General features: G+C 51.7%; 1 protein-coding gene, 1 non-coding gene and 1 pseudogene across 2 annotated transcripts; all 3 read left to right on the forward strand.

Moving 5' to 3' along the window:
• Positions 1-8,532: 8,532 nt before the first annotated feature.
• LOC138078803 (DNA dC->dU-editing enzyme APOBEC-3G-like) lies at positions 8,533-11,970 on the forward strand. The gene is made up of 5 exons (XM_068971544.1): positions 8,533-8,581; positions 8,901-9,045; positions 10,049-10,337; positions 11,331-11,452; positions 11,962-11,970. Exons 2-5 carry the CDS (start codon positions 8,908-8,910, stop codon positions 11,968-11,970), a joined length of 558 nt encoding a protein of 185 aa, XP_068827645.1. The 5' UTR covers positions 8,533-8,581; positions 8,901-8,907.
• On the forward strand, positions 10,622-10,725 carry LOC138079387 (U6 spliceosomal RNA). The gene has a single exon (XR_011144865.1). It is a non-coding gene; the product is annotated as a U6 spliceosomal RNA (small nuclear RNA).
• A 4,314-nt stretch (positions 11,971-16,284) lies between the features above and the next one.
• Positions 16,285-16,728, forward strand: LOC138077799 (cytochrome c oxidase subunit 4 isoform 1, mitochondrial-like; annotated as a pseudogene).
• The last annotated feature ends 594 nt before the right edge of the window (positions 16,729-17,322 follow it).

Genomic DNA, 17,322 nt, shown 5'->3' on the forward strand with positions numbered 1-17,322 from the left:
TTTGGCTCAGAGCTGAGATAGTCTGGGTGTGTCTGGGGAACCCCAGGATGTTTCTTTGTATCAATTCCCTGAGTAAGGGATTACGGGTGCTATGTGTCTGAGCCAGGCGTGGCTGTGTCTCTTTGCCCTGGCAAACTATATGCAAGACCTGTTTTTCTTTTTTCTTTCCTTGTTTGTCATTGCGTGGTTTCTGGTGTTCCAGGACATCGTGGGGAGGGGGGTGGGACACGAGATGTTACCCCAGGGATCATGGCCTTGAGATGCGGCAAGGAGTCCAAGCTCAAGGCAGCTCGGAGGAAAGGCTGTCAGCTGAGACAGAGTGCATGCCAGGGCCCCGCTCTCCTTTCTGCGCTGGCACATTCTCCTTTCTCAGGACACTCCCTCTTGGCCCCCCACCAGTGTGTCTCCCGGGCCCCCCTGTGACTCGGCCACATACCAGCAGGTGACCCTCGGCACCGAGCAAACCCTTGACAAATGGCCTATATTATTGACCTTATTCACTTTGCCAGTATTCTCCTGCTCCAGAGAGACACAGGAGGTCAGGGAGAGAGAAGCCTGTGGATCCATCCAGCATACCCGGCTTCCTTAGCTTCTCAGAGGAGTCTGACCACACACACTCCACGTAGGCGCCCCCCCCCCCACGCCCACCTGAGTCCTCTGAGGAAAGCACTGGAGGCTGTTTCTTTTCCTCAGGCTCAGACAACATGATGCTGTTCTGGAGAACTGTGGCTGGCCCCTGTCACTGGACTCTGGATCTGGGAGGGTGAGCACCACCTCTGGGGCAGAGACCAAGGGTCCGTGAAATTCTAGATTGATTTTTTGGATCGATACAGCAGGTGCTCAGCATGTGTGCAAATTCAACACCTTGCAAAGGCTTTGAGGGGTGATGCATGGGTCAGGGCTGGAAAGCAGGAGTTGGCGTCCATCCCAGGCTCTGGGAAGGAGACGGTTGTCTGCTGATCGCGACAGCGTGGGTGCGCTGCACGTTCACTCCGTGCCGGGCCAACGTTCTCTCTCGGGCTCTCTTCTTTGTGCCCAGAAATGCTCATTTCATACAGTCAGCAATGCTGTTGAGGTTTCCAGGTCTTCCAGCGGTAAAGATTCTGCCTGCCGAAGCAGAAGGCACAGTGGTTCAATCCCTGGATCAAAAAGGTCCCCTGGAGGAGGAAATGGCAACCCACTCCAGTATTCTTGCCTGGGAAATTCCATGGACAGAGGAGCCTGGAGGGCTACAGTCCAGGGGGTCGCAAAGAGTCGGACACGAGTGAGCAACTAAGCCCACAGAGCAGCATGCGATACTGTCGGTATTCAGGTGTCCTCACCTGCTCCCCCAGCTCAGATCCCCAAGCTTGACTCGTCCTGCTGGTGTCGTCAGGCTTCTGGATGACTGCCCACTGCTAGGCATCAGTCTCACCCCAGAGCAAGCCCTGGACCTTGGCACCTGTCAATCCTTCTGATGGATAAGTGTCCTTATCTACTGTGAGTCAGCTGATGGGAAACCCATTGACTTACAGCTTCTATTCATTTTGACCCCTTCATGGATCACAGCCTTGTCATGGTGAAGGGGCTTGTGCAACTCAATGAAACTATGAGACATGCCATGCAAGGTCACCCAAGATGGGTGGGTCACAGTGGAGAGTTCTAACAAAAAGTGGTCCACTGGAGAAGGAAATGGCAACCCAATCCAATATTCTTGCCACAAGAACCCCATAAAGAGTATGATAAGACAAAAAGACATGACACTGAAAGATGAACCTCCCAGGTTGGAAGGTGTCCAATATGCTACCGGGGAAGAGTGAAAGGCAATACTAATAGCTCCAGAAAGAATGATGTGGCTGGGCCAAAGTGGAAAGAGCACTCAGCTGTGGGTGTGTCTGGTGATAAAAGTAAAATCTGACACTATAAAGAACAATATTGCACAGGAACCTGGAATGTTAGGTCCATGAATCAAGGTAAATTTGACGTGGTCAAGCAGGAGATGGCAAGAATGAACACTGACATTTTAGGAATCAGTGAACTAAAGTGGATGGGAATGGGCGAATTTAATTCAGATGATCATTATATCGACTACTGTGGGCAAGAATTCCTTAGAAGCAATGGAGTAGTCCTCATAGTCAACAGAAGAGTCCAAAAGGCAGTATTTGGGTGCGGTCTCAGAAACGACAGAACAATCTCGGTTCGTTTGCTACATAAACCGTACAACATCACAGTAATCCAAACCTATGCCCCAACCACTGATGCCAAAGAAACGGAAGTTGACTTGAAGCTTCTGACCTTGAAGACCTGCAAGACCTTCCAGACCTAACAACAAAACAAGACGACCTTTCAATCATAGGGAATTGGAATGCAAAAGTAGGAATCAGGAGATACCTGGGGGAATAGGCAATTTGGCCTTGGAGTACAAAATGAAGCAGGCCAAAGGCTAACAAGAGTTCTGTCAAGAGATTAGTCATAGCAAGCACCCATTTCCAGCAACACAAGAGATGACTCTACACATGGACATCAGCAGATGGTCAATACTGGAATCAAATTGACTAAATTTTTACAGTTGAAGATGGAGAAGTTCTATATGGTCAGCAAAAGCAAGACCTGGAGCTGTCTATGACTCAGATCATGAACTCCTTATTGCAAAATTCAGACTTAAATTAAAGAAAATAGGGAAAACCACTAGACCTTTCTGGTACGACCTAAACCAAATCTCTTATGATTAGCTCTTGGAGGTAACAAATAGATTCAAAGGATTAGATCCAGTAGAGTGGATGGAGGTTTGTAACATTTAACAAGAGGCAGTGACCAAAATTGTCCCAAAGAAATAGAAATGCAAGAAGGCAAAGTGGTTGTCTGAGGAGGCTTTACAAATACCTAAGGAAAGAAGAGAAGCAAAAAGCAAGGGAGAAAGGGAAAGATATACCCAACTGAATGCAGAGTTCCAGAGAATAGCAAGGAGAGATTAGAAGGCCTTCTTCAATGAACAATGCAAAGAAGTAGAGGAAAACAACAGAGTGGGAAAGACTAGAGATCTATTTAAGAAAATTAGAGATGTCAAGGGAACATTTCATGCAAATATGGGCACAATAAAGGACAGAAATGGCAAGGACCTAAGGGAGGCAGAAGAGATTAAGCAGAGGTGGCAAAAGGGGGCTTCAGGATGGGGGACATGTGTACACCTGTGGCTGACTCGTGTCGATGTATGGCGAAAGCCACTACAAAATTGTAATTAGCTTCCAATTAAAATTAATTAATTAATTTAAAAAAGAGAAAAGGTGGCAAGAATTCACAGAACTACACAAAAAAGGTCTTAATGGCCAGAATAACCATGATTGTGTGGTCATAACTGGAGCCAGATATCCTGGAGTGTGACGTTAAGTGGGCCTTGAAGTCGCTCAGTCGTGTCCAACTCTTTGTGACCCCCTGGACACCAGGCTCCTCCGCCCATGGGGTTTTCTAGGCAAGAGTACTGGAGTGGGTTGCAGTTTCCTTCTCCAGGGGACTTCCCAACCCAGGGATCGAACCCAGGTCTCCCACATCGTAGACAGACATTTTACCGGGGCCTTAGGAAGCATTACTACAAACAAAGCTAAAGGAAGTGATGGAATTCCAGCTGAATTATTTAAAATCCTAAAAAGATGATGCTGTTAAAGTTCTGCACTCAATATGAAAGCAAATTTGGAAAACAGAGCAGTGGCCACAGGACTGGAAAAGGTCAGTTTTCATTATAATCCCAGAGAAGGGTAGTGCCAAAGAATGTTCAAACTCTGGACAATAGCGCTCATTTCTCGTGCTAATAAGGTTATGTTGAAAATCCTTCAAGCTAGGCTTCAACAGTATGTGAACCAAGAACTTCCAGATGTTCAAGCTGGGTTTAGAAAAGGCAGAAGAACCAGAGATCAAATTGCCAACGTTTTGCTGGATCGTGGAGAAAGCAAGGGAATTCCAGAAAAATATCTGCTTCCACTTCACTGACTGTGCTAAAGACTTTACGTGGATCACGACAAAACTGGAAAATTCTTAGAGATGGAAATACCAGACCACCTTACTTGTCTCCTGAGAAACCTATATGTGGGTCAAGAAACAACAGTTAGAACTGGACATGGAACAACATACTGGTTCAAAATTGGGAAAAGAGTACTTCAAGGCTCTATATTGCCACCCTCCTTATTTAACTTATATGCAGAGTATATCATGTGACATGCCAGGCTGGGATATGCAAATGACACCACCCTAATGCAGAAGGTAAAGAGGAACTGAAGAGCTTCCTGTTGAAAGTGAAAGAAGACAGTGAAAAAGATGGCTTAACACTCAACATACAGAAAACTAAGATCATGGCAACTGGTCCCATAACTTCACGGCAAATAAAAAGGGACAGATTTTATTCTGGGGGGGCTCCAAAATCACTGTGGATGATGACTGCCACCATGAAATAAAAAGATGCTTGCTTCTTGGAAGAAAAGCTATGACAAACCTAGACCGTGTATTAAAAAGTAGAGACCACACTTTACCAACAAAGGTACATATAGTTAAAGCTATCGTTTTTCCAGGAGTCATGTATGGTTGTGAGAGTTGGACCATAAAGAAGGTTGAGCACTGAAGAATTGATGCTTTCTAATTGTGGTGTTGGAGAAGGCTCTTGAGAATCCCTTGGACAACAAGGAGATCCAACCAGTCAATCCTAAAGGAAATCAGTCCTGAATATTCACTGGAAGGACTGATGCTGAACCTGAAGCTCCAGTACTTTGGCCACCTGATGCCAAGAGCCTCCTCATTGGAAAAGACCCTGATGCTGGGAAAGATTGAAGGCGGGAGGAGAAGGGGACGACAGAGGATGAGATGGTTGGATGGCATCACTGACTCAATGGACATGAGTCTGAGCAAGCTCCAGTAGATGGTGACGGGCAGGAGGACTGCTTGCTGCAGTCCCAGGGGGGTCGCAAAGAGTTGGACACAACTGAGCGACTGAACAGCAACAACATTCATTTTGAGACCCCACTTGTCCTTCTCCCTCGCTGAGGCCCACCAGCCAGCCTGCCCTTCCCTCTGGGCATCCCCAGCACTGGCCCCCAGCCTGGTCCTCCTCGTTAGGTCTGATCCTGCTCTGGCCACACCCCTCACCTTCAACTCTGCCCCCCAAACTCCTGGGACGACCCTCCTTCCCAGGGTCCCCTCCTCCTGCTCCCTCGGTGTCTGAGCAGCTGCGTCAGCTTTCTATGGGGATGCTTCAGAGTCAGAACTTGACTCTGGGTCTGGCCCCCTTCATGCTCGGCGATCCTGGACGGGACTTCACCTCCATTCCTTGAGATCCTTCCCTGAAACATAGAGACAAGGACAGTGACCAACCATGGGGGCTATTGTGACAGTTAGATGACCATGTGAATGGACATGTTAGGACATTGTCCAAGAGAGCTATTCCTCAACAAATGGTGTTATTGTTTTTTTTTTTTTAACAGGTGGAGCGTGCCCTCCCCCAATATATCACTCAAACCACAAATAATCCACCCAAACTCCTACATTCTGGCTCATACCGCATGCGTGGGGGGGCACCAGGGGAGGTGGGTGCACAGGGGACCTCAGCAGAGGGGTTGGGCTGAGACCCAGGACAGGGCCAATTCCTGGGGAAGGAGCTGGGCAAGGGACACGTGTCCAAGGCTGTGCCCAGAGAGAGGGGCCGGGGAAGAGGAGCAGCCATCAGGAGGCCGAGTCCCCCTGCCCCTGCCCAGGGGAGAGCCCGGGAGCAGAAGGCTCAGGGAGCAGACGCAGACCGCAGCGCTGGGCCCAGAGGCGTCTGGTCTGGCTCAGCTGTGTCTGCCCCAGGGCCTTCTGCATTGCTTCCTGCCTGGAAGTGAAGTCGCTCAGTCGTGTCCGACTCTTTGCAACCCCATGGACTGTAGCCTGCCAAGTTCCTCGGTCCATGGGATTTTCCAGGAAAGGATACTGGAGTGGGTTGCCATTTCCTTCTCCAGGGGATCTTCCTGACCAGGGGATCGAACCCACATCTCCTGTAATGCAGGCAGATGCTTTACCATCTGAGCCATAGGGGACATGTAGCCAATTTGCTTGACTACAGCTGATGGGCCCACCTTAGGGTGTGCTGTGGGACCCCAGGAATTACATATATGATAAAGACCAGGCCCAGCACACAACTGTGCCTGAGCAAACAGCCCAGCCACGACCCTGACCCGAAAGGAAAACCTAAACACACAGAGTGACTTGACAAAAGGGAAACACCATCCAGGTTTCCCCATCTCTGACCAAGATCAGAGAATGTTGTCACTGCCCGCGGGCAGCTGGCAGAAGGGAACTCCTCGCCAGTCCCCTTCTTCGGTTTTGGTTCCTGGGCTCTGACCACAGCCGCCCCCTCCGTTCTTGGAAGTGACCCCCAAATCCAGAGGTGTAGGCCCTCTGGGCAAAGGGGGCAACCCCGATGCACAGGTGGGCTGACACTGGGAGAAGGACCCCCACCCGGTGCTGTCAAAGGGAGAGTTCCAGACAGACCCTCCCCCGTCTCCCCAGGGCCCCCACTTCAGGGGCCCATCTCCCCAGGCTCTGGTCTCAGGGTTTTGCCCATGACACAGGGACCCTGGAGGTGTTTGAGAACCCTGCTGAGACCTGGGCACAGGCATCCCGTCCTTCCTCCTGCTCTAGGGAGTGAAGGGCACTCACAGGAGGCCAGAGCTGGGAACTTGCCCAGGGCAGCCTGGCTGGCATTGCCAGGATCACCCTCCCCAGTCCCAAGGCACGCGGGCTGAGCCACCCTGCCCCCTCCCCGGCGTCCTTTGGCCCAGTCTGCCTGTCTGGCCCCAATCTGTGCTCCCCCAGGGCATCTGGCCCTGTTCCCAGTTTTCCTGGTGGTGGAACTGGACAAAACCTTCGCCTGCTAGGGCGCTCACGCTCCTCTCACGCACCTACCCCTCTCCAGGGGGGCCGAGGTCCTGCCTTCCCTTCTGGGACCTCCCCACACTTGGGTGGAGATCTCCAGCAGTGTGGGGGAATGTTCCCACATTTTCACTCTATGTGACAGAGGCAGACATCGAGGAGGGGCTGTCGTGCCCCAAAAAGGACAGGACGTCTTTTCTTCCCTTTTCTCTCCTCATGGAGGTGAGCTGCACACTTTCATCTCGTCGTCACACCAGTGGTGTCGGGTGCTCTTTTGGGCCCAGATGTTCATCACTAGGTTCTACTAAGGCCTTTACCAAGCCAGCATCTCCCTGACCTCAGGGAGATGGCGAGGGCGTCCACTGGTCCCGGGGCTCCTGCTGCCCCGAGGGCCTTGGGCTCCAGGGAGAGCATGTGGGTGGGTGCTGGAGGCGCAGGGGGAGAAGAGAGGGGTAAGGCCCACCCAGATCTGAGTTGAGAGCTCCTCAGCCTCTTATCCCTTCTCTCTGCGACTCAGATGACTCATGACTTAGAACGTTGGCAAGAAGGTCAAACACTGCCACCTCTGATATCCCTCCAACCTTCACCAAACATGGATTCTCTTAGCTGCCTGTGCTGTGTGCTGGTCGGTCACTGGCACATGGACCCCTCTCCCCCTGCCCCCCAGATGTGGAAACAAGCTAGGCTGGCTTGTCTGCATTGGAGAAGAGCAGCCGGGCTTGAGCAGGGAACAGAAGGTCCAGGGGTGCCTGGCTAGGCTGGAGTATGGAGGGTGAGAAAGGAGGCGGTATTGGAGAACATTCTAGAAGAAGAGACCTCAGAGCTACTGGATAAGGAGCTACACTGGCCGGGAGACCTCCCCTGGGGATGCGGGAGCCGGGTGCCTTCCCAGCGATGGACCCCTGCCTTGGTCTTCCCACAGGATGTCCCGCCCACCCTTGAGGGGCAATTGATGCTGGGCTGAGCTCAGAGAGATCCTAGCACTCTGGCTGCTGGAGCACCTGGGAAGGGGTGGGGCAGCTTTGGGGGCTCAGTCCTCTGAGGGTCCTCCAGGGCACAGGGGCTTAGCAACAGGAGCCCCAGACTCCTCAGGTCACCCTCTGCCCCCAGCACTGGGTTTCAGGCACCAGAGACTCTCCCTCAGAAACTTATGGGGGTGAAGGTGGGGTAACCAGGAGCACTTAGTGGGTTGAGTGATGGGGGGAGATGCTGGGGATGCGAGAGCAGGGCTTGGTTTGAATCACAACATCTTCCGTCCCTGGAAGGCAAGAACTGGGGCATGGTGGTGGGGAGATTCTTGGGGACCCAGCCCGGTCTCTGCAACCCAGGTCCTCGTACAGATGCCATCTCCTACTCAGAAGTGTCCCCTCGCTGCCTGCCTGATTGGCCTCTGCTGCTTCTCAGATGACCTCCCAGACACCCTCCCAGACCACACTGGTCCACGGTCAGTCCTGGTGGCATCCAGGTAGGGCGTTTATCAGAACAGGGAAATGGAAATCGAAGCTGTCCACGAGGGTGTGACACTTGGGTGGGGAAGTTCTTGGGTGGCATGAGTGGCCCAAATTCAGGAAGGGGTGAGGCCCAGCTCTGCTGACACAACAGCTTCCAGGCACTCTGATGATATATAAGGCTCCTGCCGCTTGAACAACTTCAAGGAGGAGGCCACAGGCTGTGACTGAGCATAGCATCAGAGGACTCGGAGCCAGGGACGGTAAAGAAGTTGATTCATGGGGCCTGGTAGAGCGGGGCTGGATACAGGGGACCCAGGATGGGGGCAGAGTGGCACGGAGAGGCTGTGGCAGTCGGACTCCAGGCAGAGGACTGGGTCGTCATCGAGGCTCTGAGCACCCCACATTGCTCCTGCGGGGAGACCCTGACTTCCCCGGGAGCCCCCAGTGGGGGTCAGAGAGGGAGGTCTAGTGGCTCCAGCAGAGATGTGGGGTGCAGGAGGAAGGGGTGTGGCAGAGAGGGGAGCCCTGGGCGGTTCCAGGAGCCCCGTGTCTTCTGGCCTCTCCCACCTCTGTCCTCAGTCACCTGATGGATGAAAACACCTTCACTGAGAACTTCAACAACCAAGGATGGCCTTCCAAGACCTTCCTGTGCTACAAGGTGGAGAGGCTGGATGGTGACGCTGCGATCCCTCTGGACGAGTACAAGGGCTTTGTGCGCAACAAGGTGACCGACCCCGCCCACCCGCAGCAGGCGGGCCCTCCCCGTGGTGGGACACTCAGGGTAGAAGGTTGTCAGGTGCACACAGGGTGTCCCACAAGCTCTCTCACAAGGTCCCTGTAGCTGCTGCCGCTGCTCTGCCTGGCCCTCCAGTCCAGTGTCACCCCGGAGTTCCATGACTTGGTTACTCCTCTCCTGCTCTGCCTCTGGGGAGGGGTTGGGACAGAGGGTGGAGCATGTGCACAAGCGGCCGCGTTCTCCCCTGGACTCTGCCCAGGGCAGACTCTTGCCAGAGAGCCCGATCCTCTCTCAATCACCACGGGCTTGGGCGGCTGGGCAAGACATCAGCCCACTGCCTGAGAGATTCTGGCGAGGGTACTGATCCCCACCACCCCGCCGCTGCCAGCTGTATTTAGTCCAGGGATCACTGGGCTCAGCACAGGGTGACACCAGAGTAGAAGCGTGTAAAAGTTTTGGCACACCTGTGGGTTAGTGGGGTAGGGTCCTGGAGGAGCTGGAGAACAGAGTGAATTTCTCCAGGGAGGAAATGCCCACTTCCATGGCAGGAAGCCAGTGTTGGAGCTTCCCCGGCCTCCTCTCTCCCGGCACGGCTGGACTAGGTGAGGCCCCTGAAGGCCCTATCACGGGCACAAGATAAGAGGGACTCCAGCAAACTCAGAAATCGAGATGAGTCATACTTAAACTCAATGGTTTAAAAATCAAAATTAACGCAATTCTGTGATGCAGGAAACAGCAACATCTGCCTGAAGACTGATCAGTTTCAGAGCCATGCAGAGCCATAGGGATACTGTCTCTCAAGGGGTTTGGCATTCCTCTGGATCATGTAAATCCTGCATTGAAATGGCATTTCACTGGGTACTGAGGCTGGCCCCTACTCTAACTTCGTGCTGGGGGCCGGCGCCTCACCCTCCTTCCTTCCCTGGTCTTTCCCTCTGCGCTAGCCCATACACAGCAAAGGACAGGACGCTTGTCTTCCTCTTCTCCGTAGGGTCAGGATCAACCAGGGGAACCCTGCCATGCAGAGCTCTACTTCCTGGAACAGCTCCGTTCTTGGAATCTGGACCGGAATCAGCACTACAGGCTCACCTGTTTCATCTCCTGGACCCCCTGTTACGGTTGTGCCCAGGAACTGACTACATTCCTGGAGGAGAACCGCCACATAAGCCTGCACATCTTTGCCTCCCGCATCTATACCGTCGACGATTCTGGGTGCCATCAGAGTGGCCTGCGCGCACTGCAAGCGGCTGGGGCCGGAATCACAATCATGACCTCTGAGGGTCAGCAGGGGTCTCCTGGGGGTGGGGCAGTGGCAGGGAGAGGCCTGTGGGAAGTTGCTAGAAAGAGTTGGGCAGGGTGGGAATGCGTGGTGCAGAGGCCTTTGTGTGCTGCCTGAGAAGGGAGGCTAGACTCTGGAAAAAGCCTATGGAAAGAGAGAGTTCAGAGGGGCAGAGGTGGTTCAGGAGGGTCGGGTCGGGGGGTGAATATGAATGGACTAGGGGGCTTCCAGAAAGAAGGAGAAAGGGCTGGCTCAGATTCCAGTAGCAAGAAAGAATCTGAGGGCTTGCTTCAGCTGCACATATTATTAACACTGGAACAATACAGAGAAGAGGAGCATGGCCCCCAGGCAAGGAGGACACACAGACTCTTGAAGTGTTCCACATTTTCCTCAGCTGAAAAAAGGAACATGTTGACTCAGTTCTAGAACCTATTATACAGAGTGAAGCAAGTCAGAAAGAGAAAGACAAATATCATATATTAATGCATATATATGGAATCTAGAATGATGGTACTGATGAACCTATTCGCACAGAAACAAAGGAGACGCAGATGGAAAGGACAGAACTTTGGACACAGAGGAGAAAGGAGAGGATGGGATGATTTGAGAGAGTAGCGTTGAAACATGTACATTACCATATGGAAAACAGATAGCAGCTGGAAACTTGCTGTGTGATGCTAGGGACCCAAAGCCAGGACTCCGTGACAACTGAGGAGGGTGGGATTGGAGAGGGAGATGGGAGGAAAGGTCAAGAGGAAGGGGACATGTGTATACCTATGGCTGATTCATGTTGATGTATGGCAGAAACCATCACAACATTGTAAAGCAATTACCCTTCAATTAAAAATAAAATTTAAAAAAATTTTTAAAGAAGAAAGAATTTGAGGGATAAGCTAAGTCCCTGAAAGAAAAGAGAGAGCAGGCAGCGAAATGATGATGGGGAAAGCCCATCCCCAGACTGGAGTTCACTTTTCTCTCCCTGGTCCCATTTCAGACTTTGAGCGCTGCTGGGTAACCTTCGTGGACCACAAGGAGAAACCCTTTCAGCCCTGGGAGGGGCTGGAGGTAAAGAGTCAGGAGCTCTGTGAGGAACTGCAGGCCATTCTCAGGGTGAGGGTTTCTCCCGGCTGCTTCCCTGGACCTGCCCGCTCCTCTCCTCCTCTCTCCCTGGGCCTTTATCTATGTCTGGGCCGCAGGAGGTCTTCATTGCAGCATGCAGGGGCTTCTCTCTAGTTTCCGTGCACAGGCTTCTCTTGTTGCAGAGCAAGGGCTCCAGGGCGGGCTGCGCACGTCTCTGGTTGCAACGTGGGCCTAACTGCCCTGAGGCCCGTGGGATCTTCATTCCCAGACCAGGGGTGGGACCTGTGTCCCCTGCCTTGGAAGGCAGTTTGTTAAGCCACCAGAGGAGTCCCTGCCTGGCTTTCCCCTCTTTTGAGAGCCTCCTCTGGGGGGATCTGTTCCCTCCTGGGACACTGGCTCCATCCCTGCTTTCCTTTCCCGAGGGGTCCCTCGACTTCCTCACATGCTTGTGTCCCTCCTTCCTTCCCCATCTTTGTGACACTCCCCAGACCTCCTCTCTGTTTTTATTTCGTCTTCCAACTGTCTCATTCCCTGCTTCGTCCTAGGCTCAGTAAAACTGAAGGACGGACGCCAGCCTCTCTAAGAAGGCAGGAGGCCTCTATTCAACAGCAGCACAAAACACCTTCTTTCAAGAAATGTAAACATGCCATTTGCTACTGTCTCCAGACTGATCCAAACAGACCAGCAAAAAGCAAATGGCTCAAAAGAAATAGATTTTTTTTAAATAAAAATCTGAGTAGATTTACTGTTCATTCAAACCTATGTTGTGTTTCAAATCTATGTCAGTAAGATTCTATTCAATACTATCAGAATAGCTTCTGATTTTTAGATACATGAATATTTTAATTGATTTTAAATGCAAAGCAATAAAATGAAATATGAAGAATATCTGTTTTTTCCCTCAGTAAATGTATCATGAACTATAAACAGTTTGATAAAAGTTGCAAAGATGCAAATACCTTTTCTTTTGTAGAGGATCTGATTCGTGGTGGAGTGGAGGTGTAATGGTCATACTAATTCCTGCTGGTGTGAGTTAAAATCAGCTAACCCTTGTAGGAGGGAAACCTACGATTCAAAAATCTGCAGCCATCGACAACCTATCACACTGGTAGCATTACTGGTTTTGAAATGACAGACCGTGCGATAAGAGAAGAGAAAGAACAAGTCTCAATATTGAAAGAGAACTTTCAAATCTGCAGCTAGACAACTCCAGAATTACTCCGGTCCCCACACCACTGTTACTTCTACTGCCCTGGAGAGGAAGCCAGAGGGAGGGGCTGTTGCGCACAGATGATGAACTGGCCCCTGCACAGTACATGGACCCAAGCAGGACCGGTCTCAGGCACTAGATTTCTCTCCTGCCGCTGACTCTGTGCGGACTGAATTGAGCTGAGTCAGCCTTCCACAAGGCGTCCAGACAGCAGAGTCTCCCCAGGTCTCTCCTCTCAGACTTCTGCTCATGTGTCGCGGGCCCCAAATGTGTCACGACCTCACACAAACATGTGACTCTAAGAAGCTGGGAGCAGAACCATTCGGTGTGAGACCTGAAGCGATAGAAAATGAGGGACAGATGGTGATGATGGTTGAGAAGGGAGGAAGGGACTAAATCAGGGAAGGCTGGTGCATCTGAGGGAAGGAAGGACAGGCAGAAGAAGGTAGCCTGGGAGGGAGAGGGGAGGGGAGAGCTAAGGAGAGGAGAGGAGCAGGGCTGAGACCCAACAGTGGGAAGACAAGGGGCCTAAGGAAAGGGTGCTGGGATGAAGGAGGGTGGACAGGGTCAGAGCCGTCTGGAAAAGCTGAAAGTAGGGCTCATTTCATAAAATAAACCACGTGGGGTGGGTAGGTTGGTCCAGGCCTGGCTTGGCTGCTCAGTGATGCTGTCAAGACATGGCCCACTATTGCTGTTCCCTCGGCTCAGCTCAGTACTTGTCTCCTCAGGGTCTCGAATGGCTGCCTAACTCCAGACCTCACACTTCATTCCAGAGGGGAAGAAAGAAGATAGGACAAACCCCAGAACCTCAGAGCCCATACGTTCTTTTAGAGGACACTAGCAGTGTCTTACAGTGAGAGGGGGCCGGTGGGGAAAACTCTGTTGGGGTTTCACTTGACCCAGTTTGGGCTGCAGAGGGAACAAGATTGGCTCTTGAGCACCTCACCTGTAATGTGTGGAGAATAACAATTACTGACTGAGGGCCGCTGGGCAGTTAAGCGTCAAGTACTTAGGACGATGTTGACATAGTTATTCTTCAACAGATGATGACGTTACTATTTTAAAAAGGGGGAGAGAGCGCCCATTTAATAAATTACTCAATCTACAATAAACCATCAGCCCTCCAGCTCACTCTGGCTCACACCGCATGCAGCCAGGTGCCAGGGAAGACGAGGGTGACAAGCAGCATCTGCGGCCTTGGCAGCAGAGTCATCACAGCCCAGACCCAGGCCAGGCCTGTTCCCCTCCTCTCAGCGTTGCTGATGGGGCCTCATCTCCTACCTCCTGGGGGCTCCTTCTCTAACCCCTGGGGGCTCCTCCTGCACTGCTGACCCTGGCCTGGCCTCTTCCCATGGGCCCCAACCATGTTCTGCGCTGATGCCCTCATTTCTGTGTCCCCTGACCCTCCTGCTGCAGGCGTGTCAGGGAGTCTGCAAGTCCCCAGAGACGATGGAGTCATGCTCATGGGAGGGAAGATGGACCAAGAGGGGGCCCCTTTCACTTGTCTTCAACACTCACCTTTGGTTGCAAACTCACCATGTCTCCCAGATTTGACCAAGCCCTTTTCACACCCAAGCTCATCCTGGCTTTACCAAATCTCAGGGAATTACTGCTTAAGCACCACTTGGCTATGAAGCAAAGTCCTCTTTCCCTCTTCCCAAGGTCTCACAGGTAGGTAGAGGCCACATTCACACCTGGGTCCCTGCCAATCCTCGGGCAACCCTGAGAGACCTTCCTAAGGACCGTGAATTATATCAGGATGCTCACAGGGAGGCTGAAGAAGGCTGCAAGCAAAGCCGGGGTTTCCAGGGCCAGAGTCTGGAGTTGACCTGGTCAGACCCGAGAAGGCACCCGGGACTTCAGCGCACAGGGGAGGGACTGAGACAGGACCTGATCCCTGGGGAGACCTGGGGAGGGAGCGAAGAGGGGCAGGGCTGAGGCCTGGAGGAGGCCCGGAGTGAGGGGACAGGACCATTTGTCATCTAGGGAGCTGTGAGGGGTGGTCTCTTCATCACCCTGGACCCCCATGAAGATGCGAGGCTCTGTGTTGTGTCCAAGGGTCCAGACACAGGTGCCTGGGCTTAGTGGCTCTGCGACATGAAGGATCTTCCTGGACTAGGGATTGGGCTTGAGTCTCCTTCATTGGCGGTCAGATTCTTTACCACTGAGCCCCCAGGGAAGCCCTGGCTGCTCTTTTCATGCAGGAGACATTTACAGGAACTCCCATTCTGTTTCGCAGCCCCGCTTGGGCTGAGTGGGTCCTGTACCCTCGCTGGGGGTCCTCTGGCTCCAATCTTCCCTCCCATGAGCTCCCTGGAGCACCCCACCATTCCCCAACGATGGTTGCTGAGAGGTTCCAAGCAAGATGCTAGTTAACAAGGGCATGCCTCCTGCCTGGCTGTGGAATATCAAAAGGGGGCAATCCTTTGAACGTGACACTGAGAGACTTTCCTTTGAGATGCACAAGCGTCATTGCACAAGCAACATTGCAACGCTATGGAGAAGGATAACTGTTCATTCAGCAACAAATATTTGCATACCTTTTTTTTTTTAATGTTACTACTGGAGTATAATTGCTTTATAAAGTTGTGCGAGTTTCTTCTGTGTAACAAAGTGAATCAGACATATGTATGCATATATCCCTTCCTCTTGAGCCTCCCTCTCACCCACCCGCCCCCATCCCACCCAGCTAGGTTATCACAGCACACAGCACTAGGCTATCTGTGCCACACAGCGGTCTTCCCCAGCTATCTATCGCACACACAGATGTCATGTATGTCAGTGTCACTCTCCCAGTTCACCCCTCCCCCTTCCCCACTGTGTGCACATGTCATTCTCTACGTCTGTGTCTCTATTTCTGTCCTGCAAAGAGGTTCACTTGTATCCTTTTCCTAGGTTCCGTATATATTTGTTAATGTAAGATATTTGTTTTTCTCTTTCTGACTTACTTCACTCTGTACAACAGACTCTAGGTCTGCTCACATCACTGTAGATGGTATAATTTCATCCCTTTTTCTGGCTGAGTAATATTCCACTGTACACTGCAGGAAGTGGTGGGTGTTTAAACAGCAGAATATTTGCTCTGAAATGTAAAATGAAAATCTGGAGCTTCGGGGCAGGTGGTCTGGCAGGGAGAAACATGGGGGAGGTTGGGTCCTCCTTTTATAAATATAGGTGCTAAAGGAGTTATTCATGGTTGGCAGAATGAAAAAGGGAGTTAAAGCTGAAGGTGGGGATGAGTTGAGGGTCTGAGAACAGTGATATCACTTCCAAGGCAGAGAAGAGTGATGGGAAGATGGAGCCGTGTATATTCTCCCAATCAGAACTGATGTCAAAAGATGATGGGTCAAGGCCCAGAAGCACGAGCATATCGAGTAACCGTAAGGAAATGGTGGTGGAAGTTAGAGAGGCGGCTCATAGCCCTGGGGTCTGGCAGGCCTGGAGTCGACAAGAATGACACAATTTTTTCTCTGGGTTTGCTGTTTCCATGTCATTTTGATTTTGTCATGGCGTGTGTCCTTACATGAATATCTTCTAATTTCATTCACAGCAGGGAGAAAACCTGTAGAAAATGCTTTGTAATAAATTTAATAAGAAATGAATTGGAGAGGGCGGTCACGGCGGGCACGGTGGGCAGTGGCTGGTCGGTGGCGGCAGAATGTTGGCGACCAGAGTGTTTAGCCTGATTGGCAGGCGTACAATTTCCACCTCGGTGTGTGTTTGGGCCCATGGAAGTGTTGTAAAGAGTGAAGATTATGCTCTCCCGAGTTATGTGGACTGGTGTGACTACCCCTTGCCCGACGTGGCCCACATCGAGAACTTGTCTGCCAGCCAGAAGGCCTTGAAGCAGAAGGAGAAGGCTTCCTGGAGCAGCCTCTCCATCAGTGAGAAAGTTGAACTGTACCACCTTAAGTTCAAGGAGAGCTTCGCTGAGCTGAACAGGAGCACAAACGAGTGCAAGACAGTGGTGGGCGTGGCCACGTTCTTCCTGGCTTCACCGCGCTCCTCCTCCTCTGGGAGAAGCACTATGCGCAGGGCCCCATCCTGCACACCTTTGAAGAGGAGTGGGTGGCCAAGCAGACCAAGAGGATGCTCGTCATGAAGGTGGCCCCTATCCAGGGCTTCTCAGCCGAGTGGGACTATGACAAGAACGAGTGGAAGACGTAAGGACCCGCGGTTCCCGAGTCTGCACCTCACCTGTCCGGTCACCTCCATGCAGCTCTGCATGTCCACTGGAAGCGCTGTGTTGCAGCACCAGTGCTAATAAACGTGCAGTTTACGGCAAAAAAAATAAAAAAATAAAAAAGAAGAAGAAGAAATGAATAAGACTAAAGTAATATGCAAATTTAATAGAAGTCCACAGAAAAACACAATATTCCTTTTGCCTCTTTTTGGACTTGAAAATCTACTACTTAGGTAAAAATAGCAAAAGAAAGAAGTTAGATTTAGAAAGCATGTGACGGAGGGTGATACAGCAAAAAAGCTCATGGGCCCAAAAGCCCAGCAGGGGTCCAACCATGAGACCACTGGGAAGGGAGCTTGAACTTGGACATCACCTTGTGACAGGGAGATGTCCCTCCCCATGCTCTGCGTGAAACAGGCGATCAGAAAGCCCCAAGGAACCATGGCTGAAATAATCTAGCTCCTGGCCTTTCTCCTGGTCTGCAAGAGGCTCAGGTTAAGAATTTGCACGTCT

Source organism: Capricornis sumatraensis, chromosome 4 (assembly GCF_032405125.1).
Source record: "Capricornis sumatraensis isolate serow.1 chromosome 4, serow.2, whole genome shotgun sequence".
Classification (NCBI taxonomy): domain Eukaryota; kingdom Metazoa; phylum Chordata; class Mammalia; order Artiodactyla; family Bovidae; genus Capricornis; species Capricornis sumatraensis.